We start from the raw sequence: 25592 nt of genomic DNA, 5'->3' as shown, positions 1-25592 counted from the left end.
CAATTTCGGTTACACCTCATGTGAGGATGTGTCACCAGAGCTTTATGAGTTGGCATTTGAACTTTCTGATGGCATACTTCTCCAAATTCTCTTGTGATTGGTCAGGAAAAAGTACAGAGATGATGAAGTTTATCAGTGTGACTATCTAATTTATACCATCTGTTTGCAATTAACAGATACTTTAATTAACATTTTCCTCTTTGTCTAACACAGTTGAAGATTGAATCAAATTCATGAAAATTTAGTGTCAAAATATTGTTAAGACTTTTTTTTGTGGAATTTCAAGATGGCACTTGCATGGCTTGTAAGATACACGTTCACTCTTCAACCTAAGTATTAGATGATAAATATGATCTCATATAATATTTTAGATTATCATTTGTAACATATTATATTATATGAGATCATATTTATCAATCTAATAGTAAGCATTAGGCAAGGTGATTGAACATGTGCCAACATGTGATGTGGGAGACAACAGAATCAACAGAATCTCTTTCTTGCTTTTTCTCAAGGGAAAAAGGGGACCATTCTCTGAATATAGTTAAATCCCTTTATCTTGTTTCAGAGTGATTGAATCATCATTGAAGAAATTGATATCATCAGCAGCTAAAAGCATTGTATCCATGCTCTCACGTGGTTTGAGACCAAACTAAATCTCATGCAGTCATTAACGAAGCCATCAGCTTTTTTTCTTGGGTCAGGTTCATATCATAAAGTGAGCTTGCTGATAGGGATGTGATTATGGTAAGGGTTAAATAATGTAAAAGAACACACAAAAATGGAACGTGAAGTTGTTTGTCAGAAATGGAAAGTGATCTGCAGCCGCATGTTGGCTTTGAAAGTCATGTACTGTGGAACAGTTGGGGAAAAGCGAATTGCCAATCTCATCTTCTTCAACTGTTTCTATGACACTTGCTAAGGAGGAAGTAATGTTTTGTGCTTTGGAATTTGGAAAGAAGGATCAAATTCAATCAACTGATATACATATATTATTTTTTGCATTATTATCTAGTACTTTCCAGTTTCAGTTGTGCATGTTGTCAAATGGGCCCTACAAATGGTTTACATGTATAAGAAGTTATTACTTATCAATATATCCATAATTTTTATGAGCTTGTTACGGTTTTGTCCCTATTGGTGAAGAGAGAAAAGTGTATTTAAATTGTTCTTAGTATTGACTCCCGAAACATTTTATACCATATTCTAGAGCATACTTCTTTTTGCTTGACAAAACTTGACTCCACTGGAAATTATCCAAAAGGATGTAGAATTGTCCTATTTCTTGTAAGATTGTAATATTTTGAAAGTTTAAGGAGTTTTACTTCTTCAATGTATTACAATTGTAGATATATTAGGAACTTGTAACTTATTTTAGTCTGTTTAAAATATTTCTATTTGTAGAGAAAGGGCATTCTTGTGTGTATCTGTGTATATCCTGTTTCATATGCTGTGAGATCAGTGACTTCAACCAAGCCTTTATATAAAAATTTAAATCAAGTATCATGGTACTAAAACTAAGTGGAGTATTGATTTATGAGTAGGATTGTTCGAATACAATTTTGTAAAGAGGTTCTAAAAATATTTACATGATCAATTTAGAAACAATGAGCCAAAAAATATTCTAAAATTGCTCCTTAACTAATTGGCATTAACAACCAATGATGAACTGTTGTATTCACAACTTGCAGCATCCGCAATAAGCTAATAACCAAGTCTACAATTCAATTGACGCTTCTATTTGCTGTCACAGACCAATTTGAAGTGTCCAACACAATAGATAAAACAATGAAGTTGGTTTTATCGAAGACAAAATCCAATATCTTCAATAAGAACTGCCAAATTTTTTAATTGTTTCTGAGCAACTCTGGTATCTTCAACATCAACAGTGGTTTTTACCACTCAGCCAAGCTTAAAAGAATAGTCTGCTCAAGATATTTCAAAGTTTCCAGATATTTCAAGACCCCTTTGAACCAAAAATCAAAATTGTCAATTGTGACTGTATTTCTCTATGTACTTTTATGTTGGCTTCTGAACATTTTGACCTTTGTTCACACACTTGATCTTGTTCAGTGGAATGACAACCTGTCCACAGCCATATAAATAGAACTTCATCAAATCTTGGATGAAGAGAAACTGAGAAATATGAAGAGGTTTTGTGTATGTATTACTTCAACCTTACAATGGATCCTCAACATGTGAGCTTTCAGACTAAACTTTCATTGATCTCTCACTGCAAAAGGCAACTTTGTCTGAAGAGATGGAGAGGAGACCTGCTAGAGGGCCAGATGTGGTGGACAGATAACACTTGGAATCTTTCAATAGCCTCTCTCAGTCTCTCACACTAAAAAAGTGCTTAAACACTCTCCATTCTGTCCTCTTGAAGAATGTGAGTCTTTTGCCCCAGTCTCACTGCAATTTCGGAGTTAGATAAACAGGATTAGATAAGTTCACCAAGTAAAACCATTTCAATTGAAATACTGAAGGAAGGAGAAATAGTTGTATTGTCAAAAAACCAGTCCTTAGATGAAAATCAGACACGGATTTCGTAATAATCCTTATCAGTTCCACTTGGAAAGATATCTAAGGCTTACAAGGATACTCACTAGTTTTTAGACTCTTGTGAAAGACTATATACAGTATTGAAAATTTGAGCTTTGTCAGTAAATAAAAAGAATATTTTACTGTGTTGAAGTTGTAGTTGAGAAATGACACTGAGTGGTAGGAAATAGGACTTTTGAAGCTGTTCATATGTAGCTGAGATGATTGGAGTCCCAACAACTAGGTTATGAAGAGATGAGGTCTGCATATTTGATGATTAATAAAAAAAGGTTTCTGCTTTATTAGAAGGACTAGAAGCAGATGGAGATACTAGATTGTTAGGCAAGTTGTGCTCAATTGGGTTAATGAGTCCCATGTAATCCAAAGAGGTATTTAAAGGGATGGGAACAAGGAACTGAATCTTGAATATTCTGTGGGATGACTCAACCTTGGATCATCAACAACTTTGATTGGTATAAAGGTCCAGACAAGACAACTGAATGACAGTTATTTAAGATACTATTTTCACACATGGACTGTTTGGTTTCTTTATCCTCTTGAAAAATAATACTGGTTAGATTTCAGAGGCTCAGACAGATATTTTATATCTTAGGAAGAAAGATTCCATAGTGACAAATGGAAGGAAACAAATTCTTTATGTTAATATATTGCAAAATTGTCACCCAAACCAAGGGATAGTCATACTATTCCGAAAATTAAACCAGAAAAAAGTAAAAGATGAAGCATTCTGATTAGCTGCATTACATTTCAGTTGAATCTGTTTAGTGCTTTTTGCTGGATCTAAACTATAATATGTAATACCATGTCATAAAGTAAGCTTGCTGAGAAGTCATTTGCTGAGAACAGTGAAGAGGAGAGTGGAAAAGAGAATTGTCAAATCAATCCCGCATCATCCACATGCCTCATGGGTAACTGATTGTGAAATCCCTGTTAGTTGTACATTTTGTCAAAGTGATATCAAAGAACAAAAATCTGGTCCTGTGAGTCAAGTGGGCAATAAACAATTTGCAGTTATAAGAAGTTATACACTAAAAAACCTTCTTCACATCACCCATTAAAGGAAATACCTATGTTTTGTTAACATTGTACTGAGGGAGATAGGGAAAGGCAAATCTAAATAAAATAAGTAATGCAAAATCAATATATTAAAATTAATAAAGAAAATTCAATAGAATCTACAAATTTTAAAATATCAGGTTAATTAAAAACATTTACATAGCAACAAAGAATTTATTGACTTAAACTAACAAAAAACCATAGAAGAATTGATAATGTTTACTATGTATAAGACCTACAACACATTCAATTAATTATAGAAATGTAGTTTTATAGATTTTAAAACCAATCTCAATTTTTTAACTATGAATTGTAGGGCTTTACCCCTAAGGGAACCCTTCCAGAAATTCTCGAAGGCCTAGGCTGAACCCAGGCCTAAGAGGGGGTTTGGAAATAGTTTTCAACCAGCAATAGACGCGCCTCGGTTAGAACCTCACTAGCTGCGTCATTGCCCCAAGCGCAAAGATACTTTGGAACGGTGGCTGATAACTCTATTTATTGTAGCTTCTGTGAGTTTCAACTCTCATTCTAATCCATGTGGGACTTAAGCAAACATCCCAATTTTGCTACTAATTACCTGTTCCAAAATATTTGGATTATTCTTAGAAATTAAAGCTGTGTTTGATAACAATGATATAATTTAGCTGATGCATAGAAAATAAATTTAACATACATGAAAATAAAGTATTAATTTGCTATTTAGCTATTTATTTTCAAATGATTAACTCATCTTTGAATAACTTCAAATCAGAGGCAAACATAATTTTTTAATTAAACTCAACTCATCAAAACATAAATTTTTAATTCCCCTTGTATTTGGATTGTTCCAATGAAAAATAAACATATTCCTAGATAAAATTAGTAACAAATAATAAATGGATATCCTTACAAATATGTGGAAAAAATATTAACTATTTTAAATTTAATTTCATATATTTACATTTTTATTTAAATCTATGAAATTAAAGTTATTTTTAAAAAGATTAATTTTTTCAAACTTATACAACTCATTTAAATTTATTTTCGTAATATTTTAGTATACAAATTTATTTAAATAAATTGTACTTTGAGATTTTTTTTTTATCTGAGTTCATATTTTAAAGACTTTTTTTTAAATAATTTTATTCAAAACTTAAAAAAAATATCTATGGGCATCTATGGACAATGTAAAAAAATACTGGTAATTTTATACAAATATCCAACAAATAACAAAATGGATAATACTCAAGTTATAGATGTTTACCATTTGGAATAATACTCAAGTTTTTCTTCACATAATAACATAGTGTTGAGAGTGTTTTTGCAGAGATATTGGTAAGTTGCAATGATTAATTATTTAATTAGCTTATATAGATCAAGAGTGTTTCAATAATAGAACACTTAAACTTTTTTTATACATATATATATATATTAATTGATGCATTTTAGTGCTTATTTTATTTAATAATGTAACACTCCAAAATATCCTTCTAAATCCACAGCACATTATATATTATATAAGTATAAATTCAAATATTTATAAAAAAAAATGATAAAAAATAAGAACTTTTATTCTCTTTGGATGTTGTTCTTGTACATGTAGACTAATACCATCATTGAAGTTCATAATATAAATAAATATAAATAAACATGTTATTGAAGTAAAATTCTAACATATAAAAGAAATAATTAGATTAGTAATTCATAAATAATCTAGTTCATTTTTCAATCGAACAATTATACATACTATACATGGATCTATACATCAGATATACTTAACGATCAAAATATTAAATATCAATTTACGTCTTCTGAAATTTCTGTATTAAGTATATTCTACTATAGACTAACATTTGACTAATCCAATATTTAGATTTATAAGTGAATATGAGAGTCAATGTATGAGGGTAAGTTCAACACAACTTAGGTCGTACACCTACATATGTCATAATGTGCAAAAATTCCATAATAATTTTTTCATCACTTGATATTTGAGTCCATGTTTCTTAAACCGTCAATGAAACTAACAAATTTTGGTTCAAGCATATGTGTCCATACTTAGTACACAAATTCATACATTATTCACAAATGTATAAGATCAATTTCATACAATACATGTAATAAAAAATAATTCACAAATCAATTAAATAAACAAACTAATATTCATTTAACATTTATAAAACATTCATATATACTCAAGTTCATTGAAGGAATTCATACATACTCAAGTTCATTGAAGGGACATGAAAAAAAAAAAAAAAAGATTTGTTTTTACTCAAACGAAAATTTGGTCGTTAGAATTGACTTTCAATGTTGTTTTCACATGAAAACAAAGTTGGAAATTTTATAAGTGAAAAATAACTATTTTTGCTTGAGTAAATATTTTCTTGCTTAAACAAAAATATTAGCAAATCAACTTAGTAAAAAATTTCAATATTACAAATCTTAAAACTTTATCATTTGGGATAAGGAATGTAAGTTGAGTTAGCCTGTTAGAAGTTTAAACATTTAGTTAAAAAAAAATTAGTAACTCATTTCTCTTAATTACTATACATATTTCATACACCAGAGAAAAAAAAAACAAAAACCAAAAGACATATGATATTCTCAATTATACATTTTACAACAATAAAACATTTTTTAACTTTATTTTAGATGATTCAACCCATATAATTCACCCATTCTAGATAGGTTCCACTAAATTATATATATTATAGTATGAATTCATATATATATGCTCGACCAATTCATTTTTTTATTTATTTTTTTTAAATGAAGTGAACAAAATATTAAAAAAACATTTAATTATTTTATAATATTTTATTAATAATAGAAATCAACTTAAATACTAATAACTTTTTAATCTACTTTAATAATATATTACTATTTAATGAATTTGTTGTAATGATAGTTATTAAAATACATTTGTTTGTTCTCCCTACTAAACTCTTTATGCATCTCTTCCTTTAAGAGAGTAAAATCATAATTATAATATATTGACACAATCATTAAGTGAAGGCATTGAAAAATGAAAATTATAAATAAAATTGAATACGAAAAATAGTGGTTAGATATTAGTTTTAATTTATGCATGATGTGTGTTGTTTAAGTTGAGTATTCCTATAAAGTATGAATATTAAATTCATTATTAATTATTATAAGAACTATGAGTAATAATTAGTTAAAAAACAAGAGCTGAAAAACCTACCCAATTGCAGTTTGTGTTAGATTTGTTGTGATTAATTAAGAATTAAGAAAGTGATTAGGAGGAAGAAATAGTTTGAAATAGAAATGGAAAAAACCTAATTGGGAATTGAGAATGGTAATTAGGGGGAAATGAAAAGAGATTTGAAAAAGGGATAAAAGCGGGGAGAATCTGAGAGTTGAATTGGAAAGAGCAGAGTCAGATCTGGTGGCTGTCCCTCAGCGATGGCCAAAGCCTTGATTTTCGTCTACATACTCCTCGCCGCGCTGCTCCTCTTGTTCCTCTCCCATCCTCCCAAGAGCTTCTCCGGCCACCGCCACCGCCGCCTCAAACTCCGCTCCAACTTCACCCTCGCACCGTCGCGCCACCACGCCGTCGCCTTCGACCCCCTGGTGGCGGAGCTGGAGCGGCAGCGGGAGGACAAGGAGTGGGAGAAGCAGGTAATACACCAGGCCAACCCGGAGCTGGACCCGGACCCGGCCCCGGCCCACGAGTCTCAGCCCGAGTGGGAGGACTTCATGGACGCCGAGGATTACCTGAACGACGAGGACAAGTTTAATGTGACCAACAGGTTGATACTGTTGTTCCCCAAGATCGACGTGGACCCCGCCGATTGGTTCGTCACCGAGCACGAGTTGACTCAGTGGAACCTGCACCAGGCACAGCGCGAGGTCATGCATCGTACGCAGAGGGAGATGGAGCTTCACGACAAGAATCACGATGGCTTTGTTTCCTTCTCCGAGTACGATCCTCCCAGTTGGGTTCAAAATGCAGGCCTGTCCCTTTTTTTCACCCTTTTAGATCCGAGTAACACTACTATAATCGACAAATGTAGTTGCATGCTATGGACTTGAGCTTGAGATCACCCTGCGTTTTGATAGCGAGTTTTGAATCTTCAGTTTGTTTTTTATATAGTTTTGCAAATGTACGTGATTAATGTTTTTTGAGTTACGCTATTGGGTTCTAACTGTTGGGGTATTGGTTATTTGATCATTGAGACTGTCTATTGAATGTTGTGTTTTTTTTTTGGCAGATAATGAGTCTTTTGGTTATGATATGGGTTGGTGGAAAGAAGAGCATTTCAATGCATCGGATGCTGACGGAGATGGTGTTCTAAACTTGACTGAATTCAATGAGTGAGGCCTCTACTACTTGCTAGGAAGCTGATTGTTTAAACCCATGATTTTACATGATGATCCGTTCCACTTTTCCTTATTTTTGCTTTTTGGTTGTCCTAGCTTTCTGCACCCGGCGGACAGCAAAAACCCTAAGCTTTATCAGTGGCTGTGCAAGGAGGAAGTCAGGTAACTCAAATATCAGAAAAAGTCAATGAAGGCTCAATATATCAGTGTTTGAAATTGCAGGGTTATCAGTTATATTTTAGGCATAGAGAGAGAATAGAAACTTTGGGTAATATTTTCTTGTGTATTGTGAATTCGTGATGTGTTAAGAGGGTGACACAACATAGAACACCAATCATTATTTATACTAATAGTATATAGTAATCCTAACTAATTAAGGAAAGAAATCATGGGATGATAAAGAAAACTTAGAAACTTATCCTCTAAGATACACTAGATCATTCTAATGCATAATCAAGATAATGTGTGCTGAATATTGTTCTAATTCTTCTCCTTGTCAAGATGTAGCTCATTATGCTTTAAAAACCCTTTAAGAAAAAAATAAAATATGTAAATTGCGCTCCACCAAATGCAAAGGCAAATGAAGGATGCTTGAGATATTGGAGTGTTGCACTACCAAGGAAGGAATTCATCACCACATGACTTATTAGTGAAATAGGAGAAATCATCATCGATGAGAATGACAATAGGAGGCTCATATGAATCACAGTCAGTTCCTTACTAGTTTATTATTGTATGTTTCTTTGGAGAAAATAAGTCACTGAAATAAATGATAGGAGACTGGTGGGGGCTAGATCACTTTTGGAACAAAAGTTCAGTGTTATCAATAGTGTATAGTAGGAAATGGTGGAAAGCCAAAAATTTGCTACATCATATAGCAAATAATTTCAAGCGACAAGTCATGTGGCAGTTGAAATAAATCAATTAAAAAGTATAAAAAAAAATAAGTTGCATGCAAATGAAACGTTGCACAGTAATTGGCATAATATTGAATCAAAAGTCAATTGTTCACGGAAACAATAAAAAGAAGTTAAATGTTAAAGATAAAATATCTGTTAATTTTCCTTTGCCTCCTCCTCTTTGTCCGTGTAATCATCATTCTCATTGTCAGATTGTGAGGCTTATCCTTCTATTTCTTCTCCTTCTTAGTCCTCAAAATCTAAATTGAGGTTGCAACATCTTCAACTTCAGTTGCTAACTCATTGAAGACTACTCTACTTTCCAGAGATGATAGGAGGATGCAGGATGAGGTGAAAAACATTAATGGAGGAGTAGAGAAATCAACCCTTTATTTTTACTGATCATTACAGAAAAAACTAACGAGATAAAAAAGAAATACAGAAAGCAATCCTAGGAGATAATAAGAAAAGAGTAAATAGTATACATGTATTGCCCATGTGAATGATTTTTACACTATTAACTAATTAGAAATTGTCATGTATTGTATTTGGCTGACTTTTATTATAACTAAAAAGTTATCCTAAACATGATTTCTAATAGGTTGGCAATATATAAATCTTTATACTATCAGCGCATAGAAATTAATCTTATAAGAAAATATACAAACTAATTATTTAAGATAATATAATCAAGATACTATTGAATACTTTTTCCTTATATTCTAACAATCAGTTTTTCCATACTGTGATTTCTGTTTGTAAGACTGCATATCATAGATTTAGTTATTTAATTATTAAGTATCTGATTGTGTGTCCTTGTTAAGATAATTTGATAAATAAAATTATTGATGTAACTGTATATTTATTCTTATAATAAATGCATTTGACATAAGAAGGACCAAGATATCACTATAGTAGTAAACTATTTGCTACTTCTGGCTTAAGCCAATTCCTACTATTTAGGCTACACATGGGACTGATAAACATAGCATAGTTGATAATTAAACAAGGACCTCAAGTCTTTAATTCCTTCAAAATCTTCAATAGGGAAATATTCCTACAAGAGGAAAGATTTATGTACACAAATGAGAGAATTTCCAGTCTATTGTCAAAACAACATGGAAACAAAACTAGGGACCAGAGATTGAAAATTGTATAGTATAATAGTTCTATCAACGGTCCTATAACCAAAGAAAGTCAAAAGGAAATAATGGATTTTGGTTTTGGATCTCTTACTTTTGCCTTTTTGGTCAAAGCAGACTAAGAATCTATGTCTTAGATGAAGACTGAATATTTTGATGAATTGCTTGAATGAAAAAAACTCAGCAGAACATATATTTATACACATTCCAGAGAAGTAAATAAAATTCTCTGATTGATACATGGACACTTGTTTTTTTTAATCATATTTTTTTTTGCATATATGGGTGTGGTATGCCTGCTTTCATCTATGTAGGGTGAGACTGACAATGTTTAGTCTTTAGATGATTTTCTCTTCTTTCGCTTTTTCTAAAATATTGGATTACACACATATCTCCACTATGTACATGCTTGCTATTGACAGACGATATTTTATGGTAATCTGTTAAAAAACAATATTGTGTGATGTATGTATCTCAGTTATGTTCTCTAAGTATGTATCCTTTATGGTTTGTCTCTAGGCTTTTGATTGTATAAGCTGTCTTTGGACTTTCAATACCTCCATCTTCTTAACCAAATACCAAGAGATTTTGGTATAAAATGTTGATGATAATTATGGGAATTGGTAAAGCTTTTTATTTGGGCATTTTCACATGTGTTTGGATGTAAGAGATACTTACAGTATCTGGGATCTTATGTACAACATGTATCTTAAATGACAATGAAATCACGTGCCTGGATACCAAATACCAATGTCTTTAACATATTGGAAATCCTAGATGCCTACATGAAGCCAACGGTGTTTGAAATAACCCCTAATTACTGTTTGATTGTTTTCTAGTCTTGATAGGAAACTTTACTTTAGCAGCATTACTGGCAGAGATGAGGATATGAGTGTTCACTTTAGATTCAGAAATAGGCAGTGTAGACCTTTTCTTACCTTTGGTATCCTTGACTCTGGTCTTTCTTAGCCTTCCTTTTGTTCGCTAACTATCTATAGCTTAATATATCCAAAATAACCCCCAAAGCCATCTTTAATCTCCACAAAATTTTAACCACCAATGCATTGATGACTGGATTTCTTATGGTCACCCAAGTCTGTGCAACCTATTAAGATTGATGTTGAACATTTAAATTCTTTTAGCTGATTGCTTGCTAGTGATTGGTTTTTTATTATTGGAAATAAATTTTTCCTTGCTATCATTTGCCCCCTCAAGCGAAGTTGCAATATATGTTAGAAACGGGGAAAATATTTGTAGTTATTTTAATTGTCTGGAGTGAATAAAATCCTTCAGTTCATATGCAATAAACTTATTTATATGATTGTCTTGGCTTACTATTGTCTGATTTATCCATTTCTTTTTTACAGGGAAAGAGATACAGACAGAGATGGAAAGGTCAACTTTAAAGAATTTTTCCATGGGCTGTTTGATTTGGTGAGAAACTATGACGAAGAAAATCATAATGACTCATATTCTGATAATTCAATGGATGCTCCAGCCAGAATGTTGTTTGCTCAGCTTGATAAGGATGGGGACGGGTATTCACCTTTCTATTGCCATCCTTAGTCTACTTTCTTTGAATCGTTATGCTAGCCTCCTAATAGTTTACTATCTTTTTATTTTGGGTTATCATCTCAATCTTTGCAGATACTTGTCAGATATTGAACTACTGCCCATAATTGGGAAGCTCCACCCATCTGAGCATTATTATGCAAAGCAACAAGCCGATTACATAATTTCTCAGGTACTTTATTTAACTTTACAATAATTACAGTCTGGTTGTTGGCTAAGGTGCTTATTCTTTCTTGCAAAGTCATCTCCGATCATGCAAATGACTATTTATTCAATTGATATTGGCTTTACATGGATATGGGGTGCCCAAGTCCCATATCGAGCAGTATGGGATTCTTGGGGCAGTATTTAATTGTTTGATCCTCCCTCTCAATCGTTAACTTTCCCGGGTGGGTTCCCAAGTTCTTGCTTAATTACCAACTGGTGTCAGAATTAGTTTGGATAGAAGCTTGGTGGAGTATTTAAGTTTTGGTTCTGCCCCTCTCGATCCTTTTTTGAAGATGGATTCCAATTGTTAGGTACCTATTCCTTTTTATCAGTAAATGGTTTCTTTGCTTTAATAGAAACCCAGGTATTACATTATAAAAAAATAGGAATAATTCGCAGTTAGAAGGTATAAAGTCCCACATTGAGTAGTGTGGAGGAGTATTTAAGCATTTGATTTTCCCCTCTTGACATCTAGCTTTTAGAGGCAGGTTCCTCAATTGTTTATCAATTGTTATCATAATTCGTATAGAGTGAACCAGTTCTCGGGGCGGTGCTGTGACAATGACTTGGGTATTATGAGGTTTTTAAGTCTCACATTCAGCAGTATGGAATGCTTAGTGCAGTATTTAAGTGTCTGATTCTTCCCTCTTAACAACTAACTTTTAAGGGGTGGGTTTCCCACTTGTTTTGATGCTTATCATAAATATGATCAATTTTGTGTAGCTTGATGGTTCTGTGGTCAATTCTTCATGTGTTCTATCGTTCGAGTTAAACTTTAAATGACCCTTCTCTCTTTGATTGATCAATAACGTCTTTGGTTATACCATGGAAATTGATAGCTTGACTTTATATGGTATTTATTGGTGATAGCTTCTTTATTATGAAAGATTTTAGCTTGTAATTGATAATTGTACTTTCCGTTTGATCTCTATAAATCTTTCATTAATGAGTTCCCATTCTTTCTGGATGAGAATAATTGAAATTTGTTTTGTCTGCTTGTATTTAATATTATTATTATTATTATAGCTTCTTGGAGAACTTCTTTATCGAGTAAATCAGTTTTATTATTCATTTTTTCTCTCTAATTTCCAGTTTAAGTTGTTGAAAATGCACATTTTGTGTTTGCTTATGGTCGTCAAATAATGTCTGGATTTTGATATACTAACTGCTTAGATCACTACAGCCAGATTTATCTCCACTCCTTGCTGCTAAGAAAACTTGTTTTAGTAAATGTGTAAAGGTTTAATACAAGGGAAAGAACATTTTTAACGCTTGTGGGAGAGCTGGTGCCTATCTGCTATTCAGCAATGTGAAGTAACATATGTTAATAACCTTGCCCCTTTTATAATGTTTAAGAGGGAGGAGGGGGATGATTTTCTTTTCTTTGGTGGGAGAACTGAGTTGCATACCTTGTATTTACCAATCTGTATTCTGAATGTTTTATGTAAACCAATCTTTGTGCTTTTTTCTTTTTGAGGAGTTATATCTGTGGAGCATGATTTATTGACAGATCATTCAACTAGATGCTACCATTGGATTACTTTTTTTTACGATGGCTTCAATATTCACCTGTTGTGTTACATCTCATTAAACATTGTAATAATAATGTTATGGAAAGCAGTTAATACTGACAGAGATAGCTCAATACTCACTCCCAACACCTGTTGCATAACATCATACATTTATTTCATCAGTGACCATTGTATGAAGTCCTGAAATAATGTTATGACAGGCAGATGAGGACAAAGATGGCCGTCTTACTTTGACTGAGATGATTGAGAACCCATATGTATTTTACAGTGCTATTTTCAACGATGATGAAGATGATGAAGGTGATTACCACGATGAGTTCCGGTAAATTAATGTTAGGTAAAGGCAGTTCCTTACTCCCCCTTTTAATTTTACCAATGTTCCCTGTTTATTTTTACCAACATTCAGTAAATATTCTCTCTACAATCTTTTATGATCGTCAATTGTAGGATACGCAGAAAAGTTTGGCACAAGTCTAGTGGCAAGGAATCAGTATTTGAAGACTATGACATGACAGAATTTTGATGTTTCAGGCCCTATTAGGTCCCTAGTCTCTATCCTGGTGGGCTTTTTGTGCAATGGCAACATTTATTGCTTCTTTCCATTCATATTATCTGCGAGTTCTTATTTACTAATGGGATCCACTGTGGCTTGTGGTAGAGTCACACCTGGGATCAGTTGGAGGATGATAGGATCTCAACTTCATTGTAAAATTTGTAGAATAATATTCAAATATCCAAATCACTAGATCGGCTATCATTAATTAAGTAGAACATCTCAATTCTCAATGGGCAATATACATGTACCATATGACCATAATGACTGTCATGATCCCACTACCACTGTTACAATATTTTTGGACCCAAGTAGCTGTTATATTTAGCAGAAGGTTAATAAGAAAACCAACAATTTTGGATTTTTGGTATAAAAGCTTAGGGTAACAGAGCAAAACTCCATCTCACTAATCAATTTGGTCTCACAAGTCTTTATTAGTTTGACATTTCTTTAAATAATGAAAGTGAATGGTTCTAAGAGTTTCAAGGATTGGAAAGAAGAAACTAATTATTGTTTTTATTGTGCCTTCTTTTTAAAACAGGGAAAAGAAATATTATGAGATATGTTTAACAGATTTCAGAACAACTATGAAGTTTTTTTCTGATCAAACTCTTGCAACAAGAAGGTTTCATATTTTTTATAAAACTTTAAAAATAACATGGAAAAAAATTGAACCAGGAAAAGTAAAAATACTCAAGCTCAAAATTTGAAAGGTAACCTTCATTATGAACTAAATAGCCTTATGTAAATTGAGGGTGTTGGGATATGACCTTAATTGAGATCTCAAGCTTCATAATTATGTAATGATACATAACATGTAAATTTAAAAGAAGAAAAAGTAGATTGAGGGTGCTGCGGCTGGTGTCTGGAACGTGACCCAAGTGGTGGGGTGATTCAGTTTGATGATTGACTAAAGTAGCTTCCTTAGATTCATAAGCAATAACTTCATCACATTGCTACCAAACAATAATTTCAATTAAGAATAAACCCAAGATATAGTCTATGTGACAGTACTAAATCTTAGTTCTTCGTTTGGTTTTGAGTTAATAATGTTACAATTGAGGGAAATGCAAATATTGTTTGAGCTAATTTGAAGGGAATAATGAGGAAAGAAAGGTTGGTTCCATTGCAACTGCTTTCTGCACTCTCAAGTCAACATTTCCTGTGCTTCAACACAATCTTACTCTGCTCCTCTCAATCCGTGACATTGTCACTATTTTTCACTCTCAACATATCAACAAGCTCTCTTCCTCTCTTTTATCTCACTGAACCAAAACATTAAATCATGAAATATCATAAATATAATGAGTCCATGTAGTAAGTATAGTACGATTCATGATACGAAACGTACAATACGATTCCAGATGCCCACAATACGAATCGTAAGAATAATCGTTTTTACTCTCGTATCACAGTGTATCGTGTGAATCATATCACGAATCGTATGAATTGTGAAACCGTTATGTATTGTGACTTGTGTTTTATTCTGGGTTAAGACGTGACCAGTCGGATCACTTGAATTGGTTTTATAAAAACCTTAATTTTAATTTTTTTTCTTTCATTTAACAAAGGAGTTGGATCATATAACCCAATTCAATCCAACCATTATAATATTAACCTAACCTAGTAAGTAATATAACTACTCTTATTACACATGGTTGTAATTATTAATTATATTTTTACATATTTATATGTCTTATATATATTTTTTAAATATTTATGAATCTTATAATTTACTATACAAAATATTCACAATTCAAAATATAACCTCTTCATGATACAATTCATTATTCAACTAGCATGCAAGAGTCACAATTAGAAAGTACAATGTGTGCTTGCTAGTGTGGCTCTCAAGCAGATAGCAGCAATTGTCAACTTCAGAATTAAGAGTATGATTAAGCCTGCTATGATGTGTCAGAATTTAAAACCGTCCACGCTGGTCTAAATAATTGTATTTGACAATAAACAAGTCATGCAAAGATAAATAAGAAGGTGCACCACGATGTCGATGCTACCTAACCAAAGACAAAATACCCTTTATTTATATATCTATGCTTCTCCTTACTTCATCAACAAACACTTGTTGTGTTCATGCTCCTTTTCTCCATATATTCTAATAAGCTACTCTCATTTCCCTTTCTCTTTGTAAACACTAGTGTAGCTGGACTTGTCTGCATGTATCCAGATCTAACAATCCCTATCATCAAAGGAAACAACAAGTTTCCTCACACAATTTAATACCCTTCCTCTTCCCTTGTCACCTTTTGCATGCTTTTTTTATCAGCGAGAAACAATATATACATAAGAATCACTTCAAAGTGATCCAACCATATAAAAAATCAAATCTGAGACGATCTTACAACACAACATGTTGGACTACTCAAAGCTAACCCTGCAACCTTGTGCATGCTTTTAAGTTTTCAGCTAAACGTCAACAAAGCTATCTTCTGTCATAAGTTACTGAAGCTGATAAGGGCTTCCATGGCAGAAATAAACTATTTTGCAAGCAACAGAAGCATGACATGCCATTGGATTTGGAAGTACATGAAGAGTGTTGGTGAGAGAGTGAGAAGGCACTCAGCTTTGGCATGGAGAACAGCAGTGAAAGTAGGGAAAGATGATCCAAGAAGGGTGGTCCACTCTTTGAAAGTGGGGCTGGCATTGACACTGGTTTCTTTGCTGTATCTCATAAAGCCTTTGTTCGAAGGGATTGGACAAAACGCCATGTCAGCTGTTCTCACTGTGGTTGTGGTCATGGAATTCACAGTTGGTAAGCCTCACTGACATTATCATGCTTTTTTACACATTATTTACAGAGAAAACTTTGAAAGTAAACTCAAATCACAACTAGTACGAAAGAAAAACTTCATCAAGAGACTATGAACATGTCTTAGCACGACTTTTTCATCTCAACCTTAACTCATATCAGATTGATAAGAATTTTGTCACGTCAATCTGAAGTAGTGTCAACTTGACATGAATTCGATCGACGTGACTAAAATGATACCAAGTTGTGCCAACTTCTTTATATGAAGTAGTGTCAAATTAGCAAAGAAGCTCGCATTTTAGTAAGAAAAAAAAAAAAAAACTGTGGTCAAAAAGACCATCTTGGTTATCATGTTTTTATTAGATGATAGAGTGATTACTATAATATTATATTATATGTGTTGATTTAGTGTTTTTGTGCTTTTGTTCTACAATATATAATGCAGGAGCAACATTAGGCAAAGGTCTAAATAGAGGGTTGGGGACTCTGGTGGCAGGATCATTGGCATTTCTTGTGGAGTATGTTGCAGACATCCCTGGTCGCATTTTTCAAGCTTTTTTTATTGGTTCTGCAGTTTTCATTTTAGGTAAGTATCACCAGTTATTACCGAGAAATGAAGAAGAAATTCTAGCTATGCATGCAAGGGTTCATTAAAAAATATTATTATATTATTTAGGATGCTGATATATTAACACCTTCAACAGATTTTGATATACCGTGCTGATATATTAACATTTTCAACCATAAAATATACTCTTCACATTCATTTTAATAAATTTTTAAAAATATTATTATAAACCGTGTCAAGTATATATTATGTTTAGAGAAACTAGGAGAGGAACAGAATTTATATGTAAAACTTGAGATTGCATATAAACTTTGAAATGTTTGAATGGCAGGAGTTGTAACTACTTATGTGAGGTTCATCCCTCACATAAAGAAGAACTATGACTATGGTGTTATGATATTTCTGCTGACTTTCAATTTGATAACTGTATCAAGTTACCGTGTTGATAATGTGTGGGCAATTGCAAAAGATCGTATAGCCACCATTGCCATTGGTGGTGGTCTATGTCTTGTAATGACCCTACTGGTTTTCCCAAACTGGTCAGGGGAAGATCTCCATAACTCCACCATTTCAAAGCTCGAAGGCCTAGCCAACTCTGTACAAGGTAATTAAGGCCAACTTTCAAGTTATTCTGCTTTAGGTTGAAGAAAAGTGTTCTTTAATATCAGAGACGGAATATTTTCTATCAAGTATCTTTTGTCTTCTTCCTTCATTATCAGTCTGTCAAATTTGAAGGTATCAAATTTGAAGGTGGTACCTGCATAGACACTTTAACGTTCAAGTCAATTAAGATATTTTTTTTAGGTTTAGAGCTAGAAAAGTTATTATCTTTTATCATGAGGTCTAACTCTATTTATACTTTTGTACTGGCTTTTGTGCTTTATGAAGATGAGAGTTTCATCTTGCATCCCCAACATTTTTCTTTCTACACCCCTACATTCTTTGAAATACCGAAATTAGTCTTTCACAGTTTTGGGTGATTTTAGAATAGGAGTTCTGTAAGAAAAATGTTTCCAAAATAGGAGTTTCTTAAGCAAAAATGTTTCCAGAATAGAAAATCCAGAAGACGAAAAATCATTTTGGAATATCGATTTCAGAACAATTTTTTTTATTTTCAGATTGGTAAATCCAGAATTAATAAAATGTTATGAAAAATATATTTTGAAAATATCCCAAAAAAACAATCCGGAAGTCATTTTTAAAAGAATTAAAATAATCTTCTTAAAAAGTATGGGGTGTAGGAACACATTTGTTAGGTGGAGGAAGAAACAGCCTATGAAGATTAGTACAAGCCCAATAGTCTTTTAATCATGCTTTATTATCCTTAATATGTACTCATGAATAGTAGTGTTGTTAAAAGGTTACTTACTGCATGTGTAGTTCTGTTGTCTTGGTCAATATATTTATCATTGATGGTACAAAGAATGATGCAGCTTGTGTTCTGAGATACTTTAATGGTTCTGAAAATCAAGAAACTCAAGATGATGCTTCTGATGAACTGATTTACAAAGGTTACAAGGCTGTGTTAGATTCCAAATCTAAAGATGAAACACTGGTAACTCTTGTGCCCTTTCCTGATAGTGAAGTTGAAAATTTCCAAAGTTGGTGTTTTTTGTGGCAGCAGATCTTATAAGGATGTGAAATTAAACAGGCACTGCAAGCAAGTTGGGAGCCAAGATGGTCAACACTTTGGCACAGAATCCCATGGCGGCAATATACAATAGTTGGGGTTACTCTTCTCCATTTTAGTTACACTGTTGTTGCACTGCATGGCTGTCTGCTCTCTGAAATTCAGGTACTATATCTTAATCAATCAAATAGTTCAGAAAACAAAAATTTACACTTAGAAAAGGTTATGGATGATATATAGGTGCCAAAAAGACTGAAGTAGCTAGAAAATAACTTAATATTATAAAACTGACTTATAGGATGTGGTTTACACCCACTTATATACTATGAAATGTCATTTCTCTAGTCAATATTAGATCTCCAATCCACGTCTCTCACGTCAAGACATGCCAACTCATGTGCGAGATTATATATTATGAATGATCTGGTAGCAACCAGATAAACACGATAGACCCAATAAACTCTCGTTAACATAGACTTTAAATGACTCTGAGAAAGTGGACTTTAAAACTTACTTAATCTTATAAAACTGAAAGGTTGAGTTAGGCTTGAAGTCCAGTTTTTAATATGAAATATTCTTATCTCTAGTCGATGTGGGATTTTCAACCCTACTGATTTTCTAGATGTGTCAAATGATTGATGTTTGCAGTGCCATCATAGATAAGATGGTAAATGACATAGTGATACAAAAATTGTTAAATGACATAGTGATACAAAAATTGTTGGTTGGTTTAGTATAAAAATATTGTTATGTTCATGATTTATTAATACGTGGATATATCTTTACATGAATTAAGACCCCGGGATCAATTCGACTCCTGTACAAAGACTCTTGCATTAGACTTGCAGAAGAAGTGTTTAAAGCACTGAGGGAACTAGCTAATAGCATAAGGAGCAAGCGTCAATTCTCCCCTCAAGCACTGTCTGACAACATCAATGAAGCTCTACAAAATCTCAATGATGACTTGAAATCCCAGCCACAACTGTTTGTAGGCTCAAAGAATTTTGGTGGAACCACACATGCGGAAGAAGACACCAGAGTCTCATTCTCAAGTGTTAGGAGTGATTGTTCTTCCATGTTTGAGTATAAATCCAAAGAAATTTCTGGTGAAGTGTCAATGGAGGGACACAAGAAGGTTTTAAAGCCACTGATGAGTAAGATTGTGATGACAAGCCTTGAGTTTTCAGAAGCACTTCCTTTTGCTGCTTTCACTTCTATGCTTGTGGAGATGGTGGCAAAGTTGGAACGTGTTATAGATGCAGTTGATGACTTAGCTAAATTGTCACGCTTCAGAGAGTTCAGAGATGAAGATGAGATTGTTGTGACTGGTGAGAAACCAAAGATAGTTCACAATGATTTGCCTTCTTATGCATTTGATTAACTAGGAAGTATTAATATTCCCCTTCCCACAAGCATAGTTAAGCGTTTTGAGTAGGTCTTTATGTTGTTAATAAGGCATATGTGGGGATACCAATCATGTTCCAAGTCTTCTCATACAAAACATGAGATAAAGAAAGAACTTTGTTAACACATGTTTTAATTGCAAGATAGCAATATGTCTATTAAGTAACCATTGTTGAAATCTCCCCATACATATCCCTTCAATTAATAATTTATATGTGATTTTAATAAGTAACCCTTTTATTATAATGGTTTTATTATGAATAGGTTGGTCCCTCTAATTATGTTTTAAGAGTTGGGATGCTTATTAGTTATCAAAATTGATAAAGGAAAGAGTGTGTGTAAAATTAGAGAAATATTGACAGTGCTTAATCATAAAACATGTCAAAATCAGTGAAAATTTTGTGATAACACAGTCACCTAATAATATTTTCTTAAAATAATATTAAAATCTCACAACTTATTATAATTTTTCAATAAAAAATGTCTGCTAATACTGTACTAGATGAAGTATAAAAATGTTTTGTTAAGTTTAGACGGTCTTCTTCATAATTTTTATAAGAAAAAAATGCTAAATAAGACGAATTATTATTCTGTTAAAGCCCATGAATGTCACACTAACATGCCTATTAAGCTACAACCAAACCAAAGTGGGAACCAGGGCAAATCAAAATAGACAAACTTTAAATAAGATAATAACCATTCTAAAGAATTATAGTTCACAAGAGTCTAGAGCAGGAGCCATCAATAATGATGTCTTTCATTGGAATTAGGGAATCTATTTGTTAGATTTTAGGAAAACAAAATGGTTTCATACTTTATTCACAACATTAACAGATTGAAATGAAGTTAACATCCGGAAAAGTTCATGATCATATGAAGTGAATCATGAAATGACCCAAAAGTTAAATATCATATTCTAACAGTGTATACCAGATCATGTTCTATGACTCTTTGGTATCAAGGTTTACAAAAGAAGATATCATGGATACTAAATCAGGCACAAACATGTGAACAAAGGCAGGGAAATTTTCATTGATCCTTTGCTTTCTTACGCGCCAGGAAACGTTCTTTTGCTGCAGACAGAGAATCCAGACTTCTTTTGTGATGATCGGGCTTCGGTTCAGAAGCTGATGGCTGTTCAGCTGAACTCTTTTCTTCCACAGGAAAAGTCTCAGGATTTGGTTTCGTATCCAATGCATTAGAAGCCTCACCCTGTTCCCCAATCTTTTCTGTAGGGGACTCCACTGGTGAAGTTGAGTTGTCCAATGAATGCTGCACTTCATCTGCCTCATTACGTTTTTCATGGTCATTTGGTGTTTGGCTCTCACTCTCATGGCTCTCTGCAACTCTACTCTCAGCCTGATTCTCACGTTTCCTCGCTTGGGCATCTTTTGCTCCATAAGCAACATTTTTATCAAGGTTTGAATAAAAATCAAGCAAAAAATCCTTCTTCTTGGTAACCTGTGCAAATATTGAAATACAAAATATGTCAATAATAAGAATAGAGAGGTAGGAATAAGACCAGGAAAAACCAAGCCAGTTTAATTTTAAAAATATGCACTAAAATGAGGGAGAAAAGAAAGGAAACATTAGAATATTTTGAAATCCATTACGAATCTAGGTTGACAACAGAGATGTGAAAACATGGTAAAAAATATGAGAAATTTAAAAAACAGGAACTTACATCATCTCTTTCCTCTTGAAGTTCACGCAAACGTTCTAGCTCCATTTGTCTCTCTCGTTCGGCAAGCTTCTTTCTATATGCTTCTGTAACAAATTTGTCTTTGTTAGCATAGATATGGTCGTCTTTGCTTCTCTCTTTGGCAATCTTTTTCTCATAAACAATCTCACGATACTGCTCTCGCTCTTTTGCCTTTTTAAGCAGATTTTCGATATATTTTGGCTGCATCACAAAGATTACAGGTTGATGATGAGTACCAGAGTCATTTAGCAAATAACCCAAAATGAACTAATTTCAACACTAGCTCTCAAAAAAGTAAAACAAGAAAAGAAATCTAAACAAAATAATAAAAAGGAATACTCACATAGCCTACTTGAAAATTCTAACAAGGCCTTGAAAATGAGTTGTGTCAATACATGTCAAACACCAATTCCCAGATTGAAACTAGCACCTTTATACGGTACTCTTGGAATTTTGAAACTACTAAATTCTAAAATCTCACAATCTTAGTCACTTTAACGCATCAAGAAAATATGTTCCTATGCTACCCAGATGATCTAATTATCAATCATCTGTATATAAGCCTCCTTACATCTAGGAATTTTTCTGTATCATCAACCTAACTACGATGTTCTCAGTGTCAGACTACACGATTCTACACAGTTATAAACATAAACAAAGTGGCTGTTTAACTGCAAGTAAAAGAAGATTACTAGAACTGCAAGTATACCTTTCTCTCTTCACGATCTTGGGTCAAAGGACGAGTTTCCTTCGCTTTCATTTTGTCATAGACTCCATCATAATCAAACACGGATGGATCTTCCTCCAAGGCTTTCTTTTGCTGCTCCTCAACCTAAGAAAATGAAAAGCAAAATGAAATTAAGATAATAACATAAAGAAACAAATACAACAGGCACAACAATGAACAATGGGTGCAAATTATCAAACACCAAGGAAGCTACGACGGAAAGATCAACTCACTTCCTTGAGACGTTTATTCTTGCTAGCTTGAAGAGCAATTTCTCTCTCAATGTCGTTATCGTCATCTTCATTAAAGCCAAAAGGGGTGGCAAGGGAGGGCCTTGGAGCCGGTTTCTTTGGCTTGGGTGGCCGAAGGTTCAAACCATACTTGCTCATTTCACTCTCCAAACCTAGAATCGTTTTTCAGTAGACAACCACACAGAATCTGCGTGTTTCTAGGTCACGATTTATGCAAAACCGACACGAAAGGGTTCAGAATGGAATGAATCTTACGTTGTTTTGATAGTTTAAGGATGATCTTAGGTTCTTCTGTTAACCCTAGCTGCCAATTCCTATAAATACGAATTGGGGATGCAAAAGAGAGTACCTTGAGAAATTGTTTTCGCGCCTAATCTCTCTATTCTTCTCCGATTCTCCGATTTCTCTGTTGTTCGAAGTGAACCCTAGAACCTCTTCCTTATCAATGTAATATTAGAAACAAAATAAAGATTATTTAAAAATAATATATAATATGATAATCCATTCTCCTTTTTTTTATAGAGTTTATTTTTAATTTTATCATTTACAATATTAAAATATAACAAATTTGAAAATTATTTATTTTAAACTAAAATTTTAATTTAAAAAATGAGAGAAATTTAAATTTGAAAAAATTATTTAGTTTTACAATTATGTATTCTAATTCATTATTTTCTTTAATAGTATAAAAGAGAACTTAATTATAATAAAACAAATTGTAAGAAAAAATAAATATTCTATATTTATGAGCTTTTTATGATTTATTAAATTTTTTATTATATATTATATATTGTTAATGAGTACACGACATTATTTTTTATGTATTTTTTTAAAACTACAAATATTATGGATGTTATGTTTTTACAAATAATGGAGAAGATAAATTATGGTCTGTTACACTTATAGTTTAATAAATAAATTTATCAACAAATTTTTTACTTCTAATAAATTACAAGTAAACTCAAATAAATTATGAATACTAATATTTGTTTAGTCTTTTATTTAACGAAAAATTATTATAAGATCATTAGACCATAAATTAGTACTTTCCTTAATAGAACATGTGTGAATAAAAATATATAGTCAAATTTATAATAATATTTGTAATTTTACTTTATATATTAATTTAATAAAATTATAATTATTATAAACTTATATATAAAAAGAGAAAGTGAGATCAACTTTAAAAAGATTTAAAAAATACATACACATAAATGTGGAAATACCTGTATTTCTACTAGTAATAATGATAATAATATTAATATAATAATAAAAGTATAATAAAAAGATTATTTATAGTCTAATATATTACACATTTTTTAAGATAATATTGAATTTTTACGTTACTTTTAGATATTTTACTATATACTTTTTATATGAAATATACATTTACTAGTTTTACGAGTTCGTGAAATTCACATTAAGAAACTTTTAATATATTTTTATTTTTTTATTAAAACAATAACAAAAGAAAAACAACAACGATTTAAAGTTTAAGTAGGTTGTTATTTATTCAATGAAATAAACCTCTAAAAAAAGTATCACTTAAGATAAAAATAGGGTTGGTGAGTCACCATGGCAACTAACAAAAATTAATATAAAGTCATAATATAAAATAAGTTCCTAAGCAACAACAACAAGAAGTAAAGACAAAATAATAAATCAAATATAATTTTGTCGGACAATCACCTTAAACTAATCAAAGCTTTAGATCTACTTTATCTTCTTTTCACTATTTATACTCTTCCATTTTGTATGGCATTGGTTACCTTCTATAATTACTTTTTTTTTCTTTGTTTTTATTGTGTTTTATTTTTTATATTAAAAAATAGCACCTTATCTGAGTATTTGTAAACAGTTTTTATTATTATATTATTCTTATTTTTATTAAAATAAAATATTTTTACTAGATTTGAAAAGTCATTCCAATGTAACACGAATTTATTAGAAAAATAAAGTCATGTTACACTTTTTGTATAATCATATTGAACTAAAGTTGTGTTATCTTGACACTTGACTTTATTTTGACATAACAAAAATCGTGTCACTTTAGCATGACTTTCTCAACCTCGTAATATTTTTGAAAAAAATCTTAGGAACAAAGTTGCTCCCATAAAAAAGAAAAATTGACCAAAATGGTGTAATACATATTCAAAATTACACAAATAGACTAATGTAAAAAAAATGATTAAAAAAGAAAAATTGACCAAAATGGTGTAATACATATTCAAAATTACACAAATAGACTAATGTAAAAAAAATGATGAAAATAATATTTTTCAGTCAAAATTATAAACGGTGTAGGCAATATTAATTAAATTCATTAATATGTTATCACTCGTGAAAGAAAAAAATTGAATTGAAGTTGCCAGCAAAATTAATAACTTTAATTTAAATAAAATACGTAAAATTTTCAGTACAATTTTTTTACATTTTATTTAAACTAAAATTGTGAATACGGTTGCCAACTTTAATTAAAAATAAAAATAAATGTCTGATTAATGGATTTAATTAATGGTACCTACATATTGACAACTTTATCTCATAAATACCATTAATTTTTTCTTCATTTATAATTTTGAAAATGGATTACACCATTTTTATTTTTTTCAATTTCCCTTAAAAAAAAAAAACGTGTTTGTACTAAACTTTTGCCACGATACATTTGAGGTGTTATTTTTTCAACTATGATTT

General features: G+C 32.0%; 3 protein-coding genes, 1 non-coding gene and 1 pseudogene across 6 annotated transcripts; 2 read left to right on the top strand and 3 right to left on the bottom strand.

Moving 5' to 3' along the window:
• Nucleotides 1-1529: 1529 nt before the first annotated feature.
• LOC137828150 (putative GEM-like protein 8) lies at nucleotides 1530-2751 on the bottom strand (annotated as a pseudogene). Its single transcript, XR_016522920.1, has 3 exons — nucleotides 2686-2751; nucleotides 2178-2583; nucleotides 1530-2085 (listed from the first exon to the last, which is right to left on the bottom strand). The product of XR_016522920.1 is annotated as a putative GEM-like protein 8 (transcript).
• Nucleotides 2752-3934: 1183 nt separating this feature from the next.
• On the bottom strand, nucleotides 3935-4085 carry LOC137830767 (U4 spliceosomal RNA). Its single transcript, XR_011084258.1, has one exon. It is a non-coding gene; the product is annotated as a U4 spliceosomal RNA (small nuclear RNA).
• Nucleotides 4086-6803: 2718 nt separating this feature from the next.
• On the top strand, nucleotides 6804-14224 carry LOC137827838 (Calcium-binding EF hand family protein). Its single transcript, XM_068634192.2, has 7 exons — nucleotides 6804-7576; nucleotides 7836-7938; nucleotides 8041-8106; nucleotides 11353-11523; nucleotides 11633-11729; nucleotides 13497-13633; nucleotides 13744-14224. Exons 1-6 carry the CDS (start codon nucleotides 7027-7029, stop codon nucleotides 13620-13622), a joined length of 1113 nt encoding a protein of 370 aa, XP_068490293.2. The 5' UTR covers nucleotides 6804-7026; the 3' UTR covers nucleotides 13623-13633; nucleotides 13744-14224.
• A 1635-nt stretch (nucleotides 14225-15859) lies between these two features.
• Nucleotides 15860-20384, top strand: LOC137828168 (aluminum-activated malate transporter 12). Its single transcript, XM_068634630.2, has 6 exons — nucleotides 15860-16619; nucleotides 17062-17202; nucleotides 17516-17788; nucleotides 18618-18739; nucleotides 18836-18979; nucleotides 19611-20384. The coding sequence occupies exons 1-6, from the start codon at nucleotides 16256-16258 to the stop codon at nucleotides 20193-20195; spliced, it is 1629 nt and encodes a 542-aa protein (XP_068490731.1). The 5' UTR covers nucleotides 15860-16255; the 3' UTR covers nucleotides 20196-20384.
• A 621-nt stretch (nucleotides 20385-21005) lies between these two features.
• LOC137828169 (uncharacterized) lies at nucleotides 21006-23363 on the bottom strand. 2 transcript variants are annotated; one of them, XM_068634632.2, is made up of 5 exons: nucleotides 23248-23363; nucleotides 22881-23095; nucleotides 22630-22752; nucleotides 21903-22121; nucleotides 21006-21679 (listed from the first exon to the last, which is right to left on the bottom strand). In XM_068634632.2, exons 2-5 carry the CDS (start codon nucleotides 23034-23036, stop codon nucleotides 21248-21250), a joined length of 930 nt encoding a protein of 309 aa, XP_068490733.1. In that variant the 5' UTR covers nucleotides 23037-23095; nucleotides 23248-23363; the 3' UTR covers nucleotides 21006-21247. The 2 variants fall into 2 exon arrangements, with proteins under 2 accessions (XP_068490733.1, XP_068490732.1); XM_068634631.2 differs by having other exon boundaries at nucleotides 22881-23357.
• Nucleotides 23364-25592: the final 2229 nt, after the last annotated feature.

Source organism: Phaseolus vulgaris, chromosome 7 (genome assembly GCF_051622355.1).
Source record: "Phaseolus vulgaris cultivar YP4 chromosome 7, ASM5162235v1, whole genome shotgun sequence".
In the NCBI taxonomy this organism is placed as follows: Eukaryota; Viridiplantae; Streptophyta; class Magnoliopsida; order Fabales; family Fabaceae; genus Phaseolus; species Phaseolus vulgaris.
The sequence above is the reverse complement of the archived record's forward strand: the minus strand, read 5'-3'. Positions and strand labels throughout refer to the sequence as shown.

Excerpts from the sequence above, each read along its gene's own strand:
- LOC137827838 (XM_068634192.2), top strand. The coding sequence starts at position 7,027 with ATGGCCAAAGCCTTGATTTTCGTCTACATACTCCTCGCCGCGCTGCTC. Across the intron at positions 7,577-7,835 it reads CAGTTGGGTTCAAAATGCAG|ATAATGAGTCTTTTGGTTAT; the intron begins GCCTGTCCCTTT and ends TTTTTTTGGCAG. Across the intron at positions 7,939-8,040 it reads AACTTGACTGAATTCAATGA|CTTTCTGCACCCGGCGGACA; the intron begins GTGAGGCCTCTA and ends TGGTTGTCCTAG.
- LOC137828168 (XM_068634630.2), top strand. The coding sequence starts at position 16,256 with ATGCTTTTAAGTTTTCAGCTAAACGTCAACAAAGCTATCTTCTGTCAT. Across the intron at positions 16,620-17,061 it reads GGTCATGGAATTCACAGTTG|GAGCAACATTAGGCAAAGGT; the intron begins GTAAGCCTCACT and ends TATATAATGCAG. Across the intron at positions 17,203-17,515 it reads TTCTGCAGTTTTCATTTTAG|GAGTTGTAACTACTTATGTG; the intron begins GTAAGTATCACC and ends TTTGAATGGCAG.
- LOC137828169 (XM_068634632.2), bottom strand. The coding sequence starts at position 23,036 with ATGAGCAAGTATGGTTTGAACCTTCGGCCACCCAAGCCAAAGAAACCG. Across the intron at positions 22,753-22,880 it reads AGAATAAACGTCTCAAGGAA|GTTGAGGAGCAGCAAAAGAA; the intron begins GTGAGTTGATCT and ends TCATTTTCTTAG. Across the intron at positions 21,680-21,902 it reads TTCAAGAGGAAAGAGATGAT|GTTACCAAGAAGAAGGATTT; the intron begins GTAAGTTCCTGT and ends ATATTTGCACAG.